The 16,118-nt window shown below is 41.5% G+C and overlaps 1 protein-coding gene across 2 annotated transcripts in view; it reads left to right on the top strand.

The window, feature by feature from the left end:
• The window catches only part of Ryr2 (ryanodine receptor 2), a 565,815-nt gene that overhangs the window by 319,144 nt on the left and 230,553 nt on the right, over window positions 1-16,118 (top strand). For both annotated transcript variants that reach the window (XM_057787812.1, XM_057787811.1), the window contains 5 exons: window positions 194-435; window positions 6,804-6,996; window positions 8,181-8,397; window positions 9,760-9,864; window positions 12,015-12,118. In XM_057787812.1, the coding sequence (XP_057643795.1) occupies window positions 194-435; window positions 6,804-6,996; window positions 8,181-8,397; window positions 9,760-9,864; window positions 12,015-12,118 (861 nt within the window). The remainder of the gene's footprint in view (window positions 1-193; window positions 436-6,803; window positions 6,997-8,180; window positions 8,398-9,759; window positions 9,865-12,014; window positions 12,119-16,118) is intronic.

Genomic DNA, 16,118 nt, shown 5'->3' with positions numbered 1-16,118 from the left:
GCCCACCTCAGTGAGCTGAATCTAGAAACATGGTCACAGATGTGTTCAGAGGTTGGTCTCCTATGAGTCCAGAGCCTGTCAAACTGACAGCAGTGGCTATCCCACATGTACATTGTAGAGAATCAGGAATAATATTGAGAATCATGAGTAATGGGACCAATAGAAGTTGTCTCTGTCTTTTTCCGTTTAAAAGCATGAGGCCGAATATCTTCCTGGGTGTCAGCGAAGGGTCTGCACAGTATAAGAAGTGGTACTACGAGCTCATGGTGGACCACACTGAGCCCTTCGTGACAGCAGAAGCTACTCACCTGCGAGTGGGCTGGGCTTCCACTGAAGGGTATTCCCCGTACCCCGGCGGGGGTGAAGAGTGGGGTGGTAATGGCGTTGGGGATGACCTCTTCTCCTACGGGTTCGATGGCCTTCACCTCTGGTCAGGTAGGCACCATCCCTTTTCCTTAAACAACTTCCAGATGGAGCTCTGGTGACCTGTTGTGCTTTTCTGAACACTGAGAACTTTGGATGATCAGAACTTCAACGCTGAAGTGATGAGTACAAGAGTTTAACGGAAAGCAGAGTTTCACTACAGAAAAAGAAACTAATTGCATTAGAGTACATTTCCAAAAGGTTGTAAAGCTGGTGAATATGTGTTTTAAAAGGACATTCTAGTACATGAACAAACTGCAAGAATCTCAGGTGTTTCTGAATCACTTTAATTGGTATGTGCAAAGGTTTAATATTCATCATAAAAACCATACAATACGACTAGTCTAGATTTCAGTGAGATAGTGTAAAAGCCAATCAAATGGAAACTCCAGGGGACCAGTCCAATCATGGCATAGCTTAACAGGTGTGGAAAACATAAAGCTACATGTGTAATCAAGATAGCAGCTGCCAATTCTCAATAGTGACTTGAGTGCTTTTTGCAAATGCTATATGTTAACAATTTGTATTTCTTTCTCCAGATCTCAAATGGGTATAATTTGGTTTACTTCACAGTTTAGTTCTTGCATAGTAATATAGTATTATTTTTGCATAGTATTATTGTTTTCAGGTGCTTGGGTTCACCTGAATGTTGCATGCATGTGCAGTTCATGAAGCTGCATTTATATGACAGTTCTTGGTGACCTTGACATATCTGACACTTAGTGTGTGAAAGACACAGAAAATTACCTAAAGTTATAAAAGGTGGATTTTGTCTCTTGGTTGTGAGTGATGCTCATTTAATAGTGTAGAGGCCTAATAAATTCTGGAAAAAAAAAAAGGCTTAAAGATCTAAGTGAATTAAGTCCACGAGTTGATGATAAAGAGATTAGTGAACTCAAAGCACTTTGTAGAGTTACATCTACATAATAATAGTTATTGGACCTCTTTTATCTGGTGCCAGGAGTTCAGATGTCACGAGGGAGCCATGTTTTGAATAGCTCATCTAGTACTTGGAGTTTGTGGTTAGGAACCTCAGAAGAGTTTATATTGCCTCTCTTCAAGAGCATGAGCCAATCAGATCAGAGCCATAATGCCTTCTGTGTTCCCATGGTAATTTTCTGTGGTCCCAAGGACAGGAAAAGAGCACTTAGCTGAATACTGGGCTAAATTCTGTTTTATGGTATATTTGATCTACAATGCCCTGAACTCCATTACCCTGACTTCTGAGAATTGCTTCATGGGAAATGAACCCTCCATTGGATAAACAAGCCATGTTAAAGTGTCTTCCTTGTAGGCAGTGCTTGGGGGAAGTGTTCCTCAGATACAAAGCCTGGGGTTACTGTACTGGGTACCTCGCTACTTCGAATCTCACACTGCCTTGCTGCTTTTCCTGTTGACGTATCAGAAGAGCTTCATGCTGCTGCAATGAAAGCCTGTGCTTTAGGCCTTTATGAGAACGTGCTAAAGAGAGAAATAAGGGCAGAACTTAAGTGTGTATGGATGTGCCATAGCAAAAATGGCAGGTCACAGAATTCCTGGAGAAAATTACCCTGAAACTCTGTTGTCAAGAGAACTTAATTTTCAACTTTGAAATCTTTTTCTTTATGTGAGGTGTATTTATATGCTTGCATGTGTACGTGTGCTGTGTGTGTGTGTGTGTGTAGGTCAGAGGACCACCTGTGCCTTCTGCCTAATTTGAGACAGAATCTCATTACCACCGTGTACAATCCACAGAGTCCAAAGATTCTCCCATTTCGACACAGGGGAGCTGGGATGACAAACATGCATGTATTGTATGACAGACTGTCTATCTTTTATATGGGTTCTAGGGATGTGAATTTGTGTCCTCATGAATATGCCACAGACCTTTGTCAACATAAAGCCATTTCCCTGGCCCCTTGCCCATCTTTTAACGTGCCAAGAAACTAAAAGTTATAGTATGGACTGTGTTTGTTCTTTTTAGGGGCCTATGGCACAGTTTTCCAACCTGGTATTCAGTCAGCAAAGACCAATGTAAAGTAGGTGGAATTTGCCTAAGTTCTCCATCACGTTCATACCAAGGCAGCTTCCCTTGGGGTTGCTCGCCTATTTTTCTTCTTTTTGGTGGTTATTATGGGATTGAAAGCATCAAACTGGCAGCTTCTCGGAGAGAACACATGTTTCCCCCATTGAACATGGTGTAATTAGAGTTCAGTATTCCTTAACACAAGGGTTTGGCTCCAAGTCAAGTTCTGAGTGACGTCTTCATTTGTTCTCTCACATCCGACCGGGCACACCATTGTCCCTGAGGCATCCCAGATGAGCTCTGGAAACTTTGAGAGAATTGAAAATTCTCTAAATTCTCTAAATGGAGGATAATTGCAGAGGAAAGATCAGTGTGGATTTAGTAACCAAAGCTGTGAATCTACCTGCTGCTCCTCCCTGTCAACTAAAGCAGAAAACAAGGATGGGCCGGTGGGATGGCCATTCAAGGTGAGACCTGGACATGAAGCTTCTACACCGTGTGTGCCATTCAGGCCATGGTCTTGAGTTCTTCATCACACTCTGTCTTAGACGTGTGCTACAGACTTTCCAGAGAAGAGGACATGGAAAACCCTTAGGTGTTCATTCCTCGCAGCAATGTCAGTAAAGCTGAACAATCTATTGGATTGCAGTTAATGTGTAATTTTAGTATCATTATCCTAAATATATCCTAAAATAGGAATACTCATATTAACTGGGTCTTGACATTGGCAAGGAAATCAGCATTTTCCCTGAGCTGCTTTGCTTTTGTGTTTTGTTTCTTCTTGTTTTGAAAGCCGCTTTTTACAATATTCAGGGAGTTCTAGAAGATGTACCTAGTAATGATTCTGATGCTGAAAGAGGTGTAAATTGATAGGATCAAAACAGTGTGTACATTTTAGAAGGAAGAGACTTTCACTGGTGGTGGTGGTTGTTTTGTTTTTCTGTTTTTTGAGAGAGGGTTTCCTGTGTAGCTTTGGAGCTTGTCCTGGAACTTGCTCTGTAGACCAGGATACCACTGGTGTTTTAAATGTGTCCTGTGTTCTTGCTTAGAACTCTTGGTATGCTAGATGTGTGTGTGTGTGTGTGTGTGTGTGTTTGTGTGTTTATGCAAAACTCGGGGGATAGAGAGACGTCTCGGTTGGTAGAGGAGCTCGCTGCTATCCTGAAGAGCAGAGTTTGAGCCTCAGGACACAGGTGATAGAAGGAGAGAATGGGCAGTTTGTCCTCTAACCTCTACAGAAACACCATGGCACACATGTGTGCCAATACACCTATCTTAGAGTTCTATTGCTCTGAAGTGACACCAAGATCAAGGTGGCTCTTATAAAATTAAGCATTTAACTAGGGGCTTGCTTACAGTTTCAGAGGTTTAGTTTGTTATCTTCACGGTGGGAAGCATGCCACCAGGTATGGCAGACATGGTGCTGGAGAAGTAGTTAAAAGCTGCTATCTGATCTACCATCAGAGAAGGGGGGGGGGGACTTGGGACTTGGCCTGGAGTGTTTTCTTTTTTATTTAAAACATTTTTAATTAGACATACTAGCCCCAGTTCCCCCTCCGTCCTATTCTCCAACCCTCTCCCTCCTCCCATTATCCCCCATCCATTCCTCAGAGGGGGTAAAGCCTCCTTGGGGAGTCAACATTTTCCACCATAGGGAATGGGCTCAAAAAAAAAAAAACAAAACAGTTTATGCACCCAGGATATGTCTCATCCCACTGCCAGGGTTCCCCCTCCCCCCAAACAGATCAATCCACATAACTGTCAACTACTTTCAGAGGAATTCATTCAGTCCCATGCAGGATCCCCAGTTGTCAGTCCAAAGTTCGTGAGCTCCCACTAGCTTGGGTAAACTGTCTATGTGATTTTCCTAATCTTGACCCGCCCCACCTTGCTCATATGATCCCTCCTCCCTCTCTTCAACTAAGTTCTAGAAGCTCATCCCAGTGCTTGGCTGTGGATCACTGCATCTGCTTCCATCAGTTACTGGATGTAGGTTCTATGGTGACAGTTAGGGTAGTCACTAATCTGATTATAGTGGAAGGCCAGTTCAGACACCCACCCTCTCCACTATTACTAGGAGTCTTAGCTAGGGTCATCTATTTTACCCTCTGACCTAGCTTCTCTGGAGTTGTGGATTGTAGCCTGGTTATTCTTTGCTTTGTGCCAAATATCCACTTATGAGTGAGTACTGTGTTTGTCTTTCTGGATCTGGGTTACCTCACTCATGGTGATTTTTTTCTAGTTCCATCCATTTGCCTGTAAATTTCAAGATATTGGTTTTTTGCCACTTAGTAATATTCCATTATGTAAATGTATCACATTTTCTTTATCCATTCTTTGGTTGAGGGGCATCTAGGTTGTTTTCAGGTTCTGGCTATTACAAATAATGCTGCTTTGAATTGTTAAGCAAATGTCTTTGTGCTTTGATTGTACATCCTTTGGGTATATGCCCAGGAGTGGTATTTTTTGAAACCTCAAAGCTTCCCACAGTGACACACTTCTTCCAATGAGGCCACACACTCCTAATTCTTTTTTTTTATTATTCTTTTTTACTTAAAATTTCCGCATCCTCCCCGTTTCCCATTTCCCTCCCCCTCCCCCACACACAGCCCCTCCCCCTCTCCCCTCCCCCTCTCCCCACTCCTCTCCCCCTCCCCCCACTCCATTCCCCCTCCCTCTAGGTACTGAAGAGCAGTCCAAATTCCCTGCCCTGGACCTAGATAGAAGTGGGAGGACTCCTAATTCTTTTTAAATAGTACTATTGTCTGTTGACTAAGCACTCAAATATATGAGCCTAAAGGGGCCATTCTTATTCAAATCATTATAACACCCATAAACAAACACATAATAAATGTGTTTATTTGAATGAAATGAAAGTGAAAAGTGTTATAAAAATTTATAGCAAAGTGTGAGTCATGAAGTCCTTCCTCTAATTGTGAATATGTTTGTGTCTGTCAGCCTATGTTTTGAGTTCACCCATACCTCCCTTTTTTTCTAGCATGCTGTGTGTAGTGGATGCCCCTTGGGACTAATTAGCTGAGGACTTGTGATATCAAGAGTGGGTTGATATTATTGGTTGTCGAGAGAAAAGTATGACGTTCATCAAATAACTTCATGTCTTTGATTGTATTCTGCTGTACTTAAGACACCAACCAAGACCATGTGTAAAGTAAATTTTATTATAAAACAAAAGCAAATCAGTCTTTAATTTTCTCATAGTAAGCAATATGCTGCAAAAACAGAGAAAGTTCCTGCTTCCACTGTCCTGACTTTATTTTGTATTTATGAAATTAAGAGGATATGAAAAATAAAGGGCACCAACCATCCACTGTGCCTGAAACTGCTGCTTTTGAATCATTTATTACTTTTGTCCCCATACTTATTCTAGAAGGTGGTACTATTTAGTGTTCTGCTTATAAGAAATCAGTGTCAGGCACGGTGGCACATGACTTTAATCCCAGCATTCTGGAGGCAGAGGCAGGTGAATCTCTGAGTTTGAGGCCAACCTGATCTACAGAGAAAATTCCAGGACAGCCAGGGCTACACAGAGAAAGCCAGTCTCAAACAAAACAAAACAAAACAAAACAAAACAAAACAAAACAAAACAAAACAAAACCCAAATCAATAACACATGCACAAAAACAGAAAGAAGTCAAAGTTCAGAGGGTAAGTCATTTGCCATGGGCTGTATGAGTCAAGTGGTAGGTGGCAGGGGCTTTTGACAGTTAGATACTTTCCTAGATGCCCTCTGACATCATTATATTTTCACTGAGATCATTTCTGCATCAAATAGTATACATGTACATGCAGAACTTTCGAGACATGACAAGGCCCCTTTTCCAATCAAGCTCTCTAGCTCTTGCTTTCTTTTTGAGCAAGAGTTTAGCACGTGGTACTTATTTTGGAGACTCACAGTCCACATATTAGTCACATCTTGTGAATGTGACAAGATACCCATCAAAAGCAGTTTCATTAAGGAAGTACTCATTTTGGCTCAAATTCAAGGAGATACAGTCCATCGTGGTAGGGGAAAGCATGATGGAAGGAGCAGAAAGCAGCTGGTTATACTGTGTGCACAGCCTGGAAGCCAAGAGCACCATTGCTGGTGTCGGCTCTCTTTCTACCCTTTGTGGAGTTTGAGATTGCAGCCTGGGGGATAATGTTGCTTATGTTCAGGGTGGAGTTTCCCACCTCAGCTTAGTCTAGACAATTCCAGATGTTGATCACTTTGCTGGTCCCGAGTCCTGCACAGTGGGCTATAGACATTAACCTCTGCAGTGTGTTCTTCCCTTGTGTTTTGGTCATAACTCTTGCAGTAGCTTGGAGTATGATTCTCTGTGTTAAATCTCACCTTGCTTACTGTTTCCCCCTACAGGTTGTATAGCTCGAACTGTGAGCTCACCCAATCAGCACTTGTTGAGAACTGACGATGTCATCAGTTGCTGTTTAGATCTAAGTGCCCCGAGCATCTCATTCCGCATTAATGGACAGCCTGTTCAAGGAATGTTTGAGAACTTCAATATCGATGGCCTGTTCTTTCCGGTTGTTAGTTTCTCTGCAGGAATAAAGTTAGTATCTCTCTGCTGTTTGTCTTGTTTCTATTCTCACTGCTCGTACTTCCACAGAGAACTCTCCCCTGCTTCACTAACCTTAGGACTTCCCTTCAAGGTAACCATTTCCAGATGTGTCTAATCTGGAAGAGGTGGCATGAAAATGAATTCTAATGAGTTAAAAAATGTTAGTTGATTTTTTTGTAAACTGAACACCTTTATCATTACTGTCATGCAACTGTTTCAAAGTTCCTTCCATAAAGCTCACATACTTAATTGAATGTAATGTGCACAAAATCTTAGTGAGTTCTTTGCTTTTGTTGAAATTGACAAAGTATTGTAATTATGGCTACCTGCTTTCTTCAGCAAGCAGAGGTGACACAGGGCTTCTGTAAGGAAATTTCTTTAGGAAATTAGATTCAGGACAGTGACTGATACTTTTCCCCTGGTAACTCATCCAGATCCTGCCATTTTAAGCACACAGGTATTTAGGTTCCATCTTTACTGTGCCTGATTAGTCCTTGGGTGCCTTGAGACATTGAGTTGCTAAAAGTACATTCTTCATTCATGGACATGTGATAATGTACCTTTCAGTACAAGGCTGTTATTTCTAGTTCATCACATGCTAGGTCATCACTGACCTGTGAATATATTTGAGCTGAATTTTCTTCATTGGTCATTATAATGCTATTGTGTTTAGCCTCTTGGGGGAGAGGCTCTTAGATTCCTAGGTGATTAGACTAGATATTGTATTGGCTACTTTTCTGTTGCTGGGGAAATTCCATGACCAAAAACAATGAAGAGTTTATTTTGGCTTGTAGTTCAAAAGGGTTAGAGTTTATAATGGTAAGGAAGACATGGCATAGCAGCTGGAGCAGAAGTCAGGATGGTTACATTTTCATCCATACATGAAGCAGAGCAGCCATTAGGGTGAACCCCTAAACCCTGAAAGCCCATCTCCAGCGATGCATTTCCTCCATAACCTCCCCAAACAGCACCACCTGCTGGGGACCGTGTGTTCAGATGCATGAAGCTATGAGGGACATTTCTTATTTAAACCACTAAAGATACTTAGCAGGGAAGAGAAGTGTGGCCATGGCAAAATTAGTTTTGTATTAATAAATTTACCTAATGTTTTTTTCAATTAGAAAACTCTCATGTATATCAAAGATATGCTTGACTCATACTAGCTTCCTTTATAGGGTTCGCTTTTTGCTTGGGGGGAGACATGGAGAATTCAAGTTCCTCCCTCCGCCTGGCTATGCAGCTTGCTATGAAGCTGTTCTGCCGAAAGAGAAATTGAAAGTAGAACACAGCCGAGAATATAAGCAAGAAAGGACGTACACACGAGATTTGCTGGGGCCCACAGTGTCCCTGACCCAAGCTGCCTTCACACCCGTTCCTGTGGACACCAGCCAGGTACAGAAAGAGACACTGATGGCTATCAAAATACAGTGGCTCTCAAGCTTGGATTGCAGCCCACAGCAGTGCGCTTTTCAGCCATTCAACTAATGGATCCCATAAAATAATACTTTCCTTTGTGTTCTCCAAACATCTATTCTGTGTTTTGGCTTTTCATAATGAATTATCTCAACCATTGCTATGCTTCTTTCATAATGCTCCACTGTATCATAATATAAAGGATTTTTTGTCTCATAGCTATAACAGGATCCTGAGGTTGGGAGTGAATTAAATGACACTCTATTCAAAGGATCTGATAACTCCAGTGATGTTGATTAGATCATTCAGCTTGTTTATTAGTTTGGAGCATGGAAGCCATTTCTAAAATCCAAAGTTGACTTAATACCAGGTTCCAGAACCTTCAGCTTTTATCAGTCATTTATCCATCATATCCTCCTTTGGTAAACCACGTTGTGGGTTTTTTCAAGAGGTCCCTAAACACTTTCTCCAATAGGAAAGTATAAAGTACAGCCTGCCCTGTCCCTGGAAGTGTGAGTTGAGAAAACCCTGGAAGGGTTCATCAGCGCTCTCATGGTAAACCAATCACTTTGTCAGATGCCTGGGATTATGAACTAACTGCAGCCTTCTGACTTGCCCTGCACTAAGCCTGTGGGCACTGACTGGGCGGCCTCGAGTGCTGAGTGATTCTCCTTTCTTACTGATGTGCACTTGGTATTGGTCCATGTCTAAGCACCTCTCAGCTGTCTCCACCAGTGCTCTTGGGAATCTTTCTGGAGTAAGCACCCCAACACCAATGAGAGTGGAAGAGGGTTGATATCACCAGTGGACTGAAGCCAGGATAGCTCCTGGAAGACTTGAAGGCTGGGTCTAGTTTGTATTTTCATTTTCTACTCTAAAATCACAAGGTGCAAGATTTTACAGAAGCATGTGTGTGTCAGCAGGTTGTTAAGGGCAACGACCCATGGATTCAGTTCTTTTTCAGGGTCATTGTGTTCCAGTAGCAAGTAAAGCCATGCTTATCAAATAGGCAGTGCTAGCAGTGCTTCAGGTAAATCACTAAATAGATCAATAAATCAGTATCTAATAATTGGTCTTTTCTACCTTATTATACTTTACTCTGTTCTCTTTGTCCATTCATTTACTTGCAGTGCTAAATGTACACACACACACACACACACCAGCATTTATCTAGCAAACATCATGAAATATCTGATTCAGAACCCAATTATTTTATTGAATTTTAATGGCCTAGGAGATACATGCATTTTTTTTTGGCTCCCAGCAAGGCTTGTTGGTGCAGCGCCTATCAGCATCTCTAGTCTCTGTTCCTGATTAACCTTTTCTCTCCCTTTTTTCCAGATTGTGTTGCCTCCTCACCTGGAAAGGATAAGAGAAAAGCTGGCAGAGAATATCCATGAGCTCTGGGTTATGAATAAAATTGAGCTTGGCTGGCAGTATGGTCCGGTATGATTTTGAAATTTATTCTCAGATTCTGTTCTTAAATCATTTGGAAAGATAGCATTTTCTCATTCAACTTGCTGTGGTATGACACAAATCAATAGAATTGATTTTTTGAGGCATCTTAGTTCTGTACATCTTTTTAAAAACCAAAGGGAATGGCAATAGTGGTAGACTTTCTGACATGAAAGTGTTTGAACTGAAAGTTGTACTTTAAAATCAAGTTAAATCTAGATAATGAGCCTTTATTTCTAAATTAGAAAACAGCAAAAACAAAAGTTGAAATTGGAATGAAAATAAATAAGTTAATTTGATTTTTCTCTGAAATGTCTTTCTGATACCCTGGTGCCTAGAAGTGGGCTTGGTGAGACATTGCAGGGGTGTTTCCAAAGTCAGGTGTAGAATATGGTAAGAGAGGGAAGGGATGAGGCAGGGTTCCGATTCTTTCTGTTTACCTTGGAGACATGGCAGTTCCGGCTCTTCTCTGGAATACGGCGGAGAATTAGGTGGAGATTACATAAACGGGGGACTATGTCCAGACTCATTCATTCTTGCTTTCATGATCAGAATTTAGGACCTAAAAACTGGAGTCTTCAGTTCAGTTTTGTAACTCTGCTTCATTTGTATTCCCTATTCATTTCTAGTGATCCAGAGAAAAAGGAATAAAGTCATGATTTTCAATTTGTCTCTAAAGAAAAATTTGCTCATGTTTGCATATTTTTTAGTGGCATATATAGAAATTGGTAATTATTCCCATGGAGTAATTTATTCCTTCACAACTGATGGGCTGTCGTCAAGGTGCTACCAGGGCAGGAATGCCTGTGTAATTTAGGACTTTACAAAGAGTACAAAAATTTAATTGCTAAGTTAAGAATAGAGAACATCTTCATGAATTCCTTCCTATAATCTTGAATATAGTGTGACCACTAATGCACTTGCCTCTTGGCTCTTATCCCTGGGTTCTACATTCATGGATTCAATTGCATGTAGGTAAAAAAAAAAATCAGAAAACAGTGCTGACAATGGTTAGACTTCTTGTCATTATTCCTAAGCTTGATTGTGTGACAGCTGTTGATACAATACTATCCATTCTTCAGGTATTGGAAATCATGTAGAGATGACTTAAACCATGTGTGTGCATGGAGATGAGGAGGCATTTCATAGGTTCTGTGTACAGACATTGTCACCTCAGAGAATGGACTTGAGCATCCATGGAATATTTTGGATCTGGGGGGTTATAGAAAGACTGATAAAATTCTGTGCCCAGTCCCCAGTGGACACCAAGAAACACTGGCAAAGATTACTGTGAAGGAAACCTTTATGGTGCTAATCAATCTGTTAAGGTCATGGGTTCATTTGTGATCTCAGAATTATGGAGGCTGAGATGACCAACCAAAACTACCTTGTGGTTCATGTGTGCCAGTCAGGTTGCGTATTCATATCCCTGAGCAGATGAATCTAGATGGACAGGGTACTGCAGAGAAAAGCTGAAGTCACCGCCATATCTTTTCAGAGTTCATTCATATTCTAATGCTGTGTGTCAGGGGCTTGGCTATTATCAAAGACCTAGAATCCCCATTGTTTTGAACTTCTAGTGAAAGAAGATAGACAATAAATTAAGTAAAAACTTAGTCTTCTGGGCATGATGTTGCAGGCCTACAATCCCAGCATGCAGGAGACTAAGGCAGGAAGATCCTGAATTTAAGGCCTGCCTGGGCTACCCAGTGAGTTTAAGGCCAGTCCCAGTCTGAGATACCAAATAAACCCATCCCTCCCAAATGATCTCATTACCGAATAATGTTATGTACAATGAAAAGAAATAGACAGCAGGGTCACTGGGCAGATTACTAGATTATGAAAGCAGATGGGGTAAACTTCATGGAAAAAAAGGAGATTTCAGCAGATTCTGGAAGGAACCCAGTGAGCATGCTCATGGACCTCAGGAGGCAGCCTGGCAGAAGCATGTGGGAATTGAGAGCTAAGCTATCCTTCTCAACTATGTAACAAGAAAGGAGTCGGGAGTGCAGACCATGCTGGCCTTTGCAGTGGACATTTGAAGATTTCAGAAGCTTTCAGGGGTTCCATCTCCCCAGCTAGCCCCTTCACAATTGTTTCACTCCGGAGGCTCCTCTATGCTGATTCCCATCTTGTTTCAGGTTAGAGATGACAACAAGAGACAGCATCCTTGTCTGGTGGAGTTCGGCAAACTGCCGGAACAGGAACGCAACTACAATTTGCAGATGTCGCTTGAAACTCTCAAGTGAGTGCCTTTATCCTTTATTCAGTTCAGGTAGCCAGATATTGACATTTTCACTTTAATTATGCCGGGAAGTTCTTTCTACTATTAGAAAGTTCAGTGAAGTATAGGTGGATTGGATCAATATTTGTTGGGAATTTGACTTCGAGTTGGTTTTGTTTCTTTGCTGGTACATGGCTGTGGAGTTGTTTGTTGGTTGAATCTTTCTTAATTATTTTATCTATCATCTATCTTTCTGTCTGTCTATCCATATCTATCTATCTATCTATCTATCTATCTATCTATCTATCTATCTATCTATCTATCTATCATCTATCTATCTATCATCTATCTATCTATCTATCTATCTATCTCTATCTATCTATCATCTATCTATCTATCTATCTATCTATCTATCTATCTATCTATCTATCTATCTATCTATCTATCATCTGCCTGTCTGTCTATCTATCTTCAGATTCATGTTTCTTCAATCAGTGGGGGCATTTAGAATGTTCCTAAGAGATCAAGTCTCAGTAGGATAGAGGTGTTCTCTTCCTCTGTGGGGTGGGTTTGTACAACCAGAGGCTCTCTCCCTAGTCTTCCTCAGAGGGTCAAGTACTGTGTTAGTCAGCTCTGGCATCCTGATTAGTTCTGTGATATGAGCTGAAGGCTGGAGAATTCCCTATGCCTGTGAGTCTAACTCCCAAACCACTGTCCTTCCCTGGGTCCACAGCTTCAACAGCTAGGAACTGTGGAAGTCCACACCGACCTATGGATCTTAACCTGAGTCAGTCCTGCTCCTACGCTGACTTCACGATTCCTACTGAATCACCTGTGAAATATGTTGGTCCCCTCGTATTTTATGTATTCTTGATGTACATCAGTAAGAATTACAAGTGTTCTGCTTGGAGTGTGCACCAGGGATGGGCTGGTCACAAACTGTCACTGATCTGTGCTGATTTTAGATATGAAAACTAAGTGCTTAGAAATATTCATGCCAATTTAAAGGAGAAATGTCCATAGATTTAATAACTTTAAAATATAGGCTCATATATTATATATCTTGATTTAAATGTTTTAATTTTATGTAACAGTTTTATTACCCTTTATTAGAGACTGAAGACTAGACATGAAGAGAAAGTTAGTCCTTCACCACAGTTATCTTGATGAGCACTGATTTAATATTTTTACAGGAGTTACTCACAAGAGTTAACCAGGTTTTCATTTTGATTATGGGCTCTGGGACCGTTGATTGCTAAAAGTGGGTGGAGTCAGGTTCTTTTGTTTGCTAAACTTAACAGCGTACTCTTTTGGGGGGAAACCAGGGAGGGCATTTACCTGTGCAGCATGGTTTGAGAATAACTGTGGTTAGCTAATTTATACCATCTCATAAAGGCAGCTATACAGTATATGTGGTATGTGTGTGTGTACATTTCTGTGTGTGTAAATGCATACTATACAGTATATGTAGTACGTGTGTGTAATCTGTATATGTTTGTGTGTGTGTGTGTGTGTGTGCACGCAAATGTGTACACACAGGCACTCATGAGCAAGTTTGACACCAGTGCCATTCTGGAGTGCTTGCCACCTTATTTTCTGAGACAGGGCCTCTCGCTGAACCTGGAGCTCACCAATTTGACTAATCTGGCTGGTCAGCAAGCCCCAGCGATCCTCTCTCTTCTGTGTCTCTTTAGTTCTCGGTTTACAGACATGTACTGCTGCATGGGTTTCTGCACGAGGCTTCTGGGTATCCAGTTGAAGTCCTCATACTTGCACAGCAAGCACTGACTCAGTACCATCTCCCCACCCCCTAGAATATCTTTAATTTTTTTTTTTTATTGACTCGACTGGTGGACATTGGGGATATACTATTTTCCTCTGAATAAACAATGTGATTGGGATGGAATAAATAAAGGATTATGTTTTCAGATTTTTAAAATGTTACTTTAAATCCTGTAACTTTTATTGTTATTTGGTGTGTGTGTGTGTGTGTGTGTGTATACTCGTGGAGGCTAGAAGAGGTGTCAGATCTCTTGGAGCTGAGGTTATAGGTAGTAGTGGGATACCTAACATGGTCCCAGAGACAGAATTTGGATCCTCTGGAAGAGCAGCAAGTGTTCTTAACTGCTGAGCCATGTCTCCAGCCCCTATAGCCCCTGCCTACCACCACATCCATCCTTAGTGTCTTATCGAAATGGCTCTGATCAAATTACTCCCTTATGCACTTCTGTGTTTGTCCCTTTCCTTTGTTTCCTGTTTGTAAAAAGCAAGGAATAATTCATACTGAAGGCACTTTACCACAGACTCAGAATATACAACCCAAATGATGTTTCAGATGCTAGGCTTTAGGCTCAGGAGCATCCCACATATGGCTGATGAAGTTTAATGTCATGGAGAAAAACACATTAGGAATGAACACAGGGTTAGCTGGTTAGTTCCTAGATGGGGGTCAATGGAACCTCCTGAAGGCAGAAAATGACCAAGATGGTTGGGCTAAGGAATATAGTCCGTGTCACCATGACCAGTTCTCACACTCTGGAACTCTAGCTTTTGTTTGTAGTCATGACATAACATTCATACATTTTGTTCTGTAATTCATGGCGGCTTGTTATGTCCCCATTTTGTACAAAACAATTTACTTAAATTTGCAGTGCATTCCTTGCCGCTGGAACAATTGGCAGCTAGGCCCACTGAGTGTAGAAATGTCCGATTTGCATGGAGTGTGCTAACGCTTTGACTGCTGTGTATAATCGCATCTTCCTTCCAAGCGCTCCTTGTGACTGGGTTGATGAATCCGTGGACGCCCGTGTGTAGTGTGTTTCCCTGAAGGGAATGCTAATGATTCTGTTCATGACTCCATTCTGAACATTTCCTTTTTGTTTCTCACAGCTAAGTAGTGTGCATGCATATGGTTTCTGGTTCACTGATTTTACCTGCGTCTTTAAAAGTGAGATTAGAGAGGATAAAGCCTCACTGCTCCTACACACATTTACACCATCAAGCATACCAGGTTCTTGGGATACAAACACACACACACACACACACACACACACACACACTGGGGTGTGGTGGTTGGGGAGAGAGAGAGGAGACAAAGACACACTGAAGCACACACACACAGACACACACATACAGAAGAAGATGGATAGACACACAGATACACTTATATAGAGGCAGAGATAGACAGAGACAGACAGACAAACATACAGACAGGTACACACAGAGTTGGACAGAAGAGGCACAGACATATTCATACACAGAAGCAGTGAGAAAAAGACACAGACCAAGTGATACATACTGGATTGGTGGCATATGTAATTGTAATGGGCTAGTCCACAGAACCAAGAGCAATGCTCAGAGTCCAGGGAATTCTTAAACACAGCTCTTGGCTTGAGAATGGCCAGTGTTTTCTTGGGGTTTCACATAGCACAAAGTCAGTCTATTTAAATGTTCCTCTCAATCAAAAAACACCTTCAGGGGATGATCTGGAAGAGAGATCAGATACCTTCATACAGTGACTCACTGGAGTTAACATAAAAAACTAGTGAGACACAATAAGCAAGAGACTTTTACTGTGCTTAGAGAAGATGCCAAGCTTGGGCTCAGGTTTCTTTCTACCTGTAACTTACAAATGTCCCTCTTCTCCATCAGCTCTGCTCTCCCCACCACACACATCTACAGACCTCGGCTCCTATAGACATCCGTGCTGTCTGCAGTCTGAAGCCTTTCCTTGCTTAGCCAACCCTTTATACGCATAAAGCCTCACTTTTGAGTGTTAGTTATTATTAGGGTAGATCTCAAAACTGCTTATTAAAAATGTAACTTGCCCTTAGTTCTAACCTTATCTGGCTTTACTGTAGTTATTTGTGAGAACCTTCTTGCTCGCACTGTCTGCTCACTGCGGGAGTTCTATAAAGCTTTCTTGCAAAAGGCCTTATCCACAGCAGTAACCTGGTGGATTCCCACTGCCCTGTGTCTTTGTTCAGGCCCTGCCTATGATGGTCACTCTCTGTGTGAGATG

Source organism: Chionomys nivalis, chromosome 13 (assembly GCF_950005125.1).
Source record: "Chionomys nivalis chromosome 13, mChiNiv1.1, whole genome shotgun sequence".
Classification (NCBI taxonomy): Eukaryota; Metazoa; Chordata; class Mammalia; order Rodentia; family Cricetidae; genus Chionomys; species Chionomys nivalis.
The sequence above is the reverse complement of the archived record's forward strand: the minus strand, read 5'-3'. Positions and strand labels throughout refer to the sequence as shown.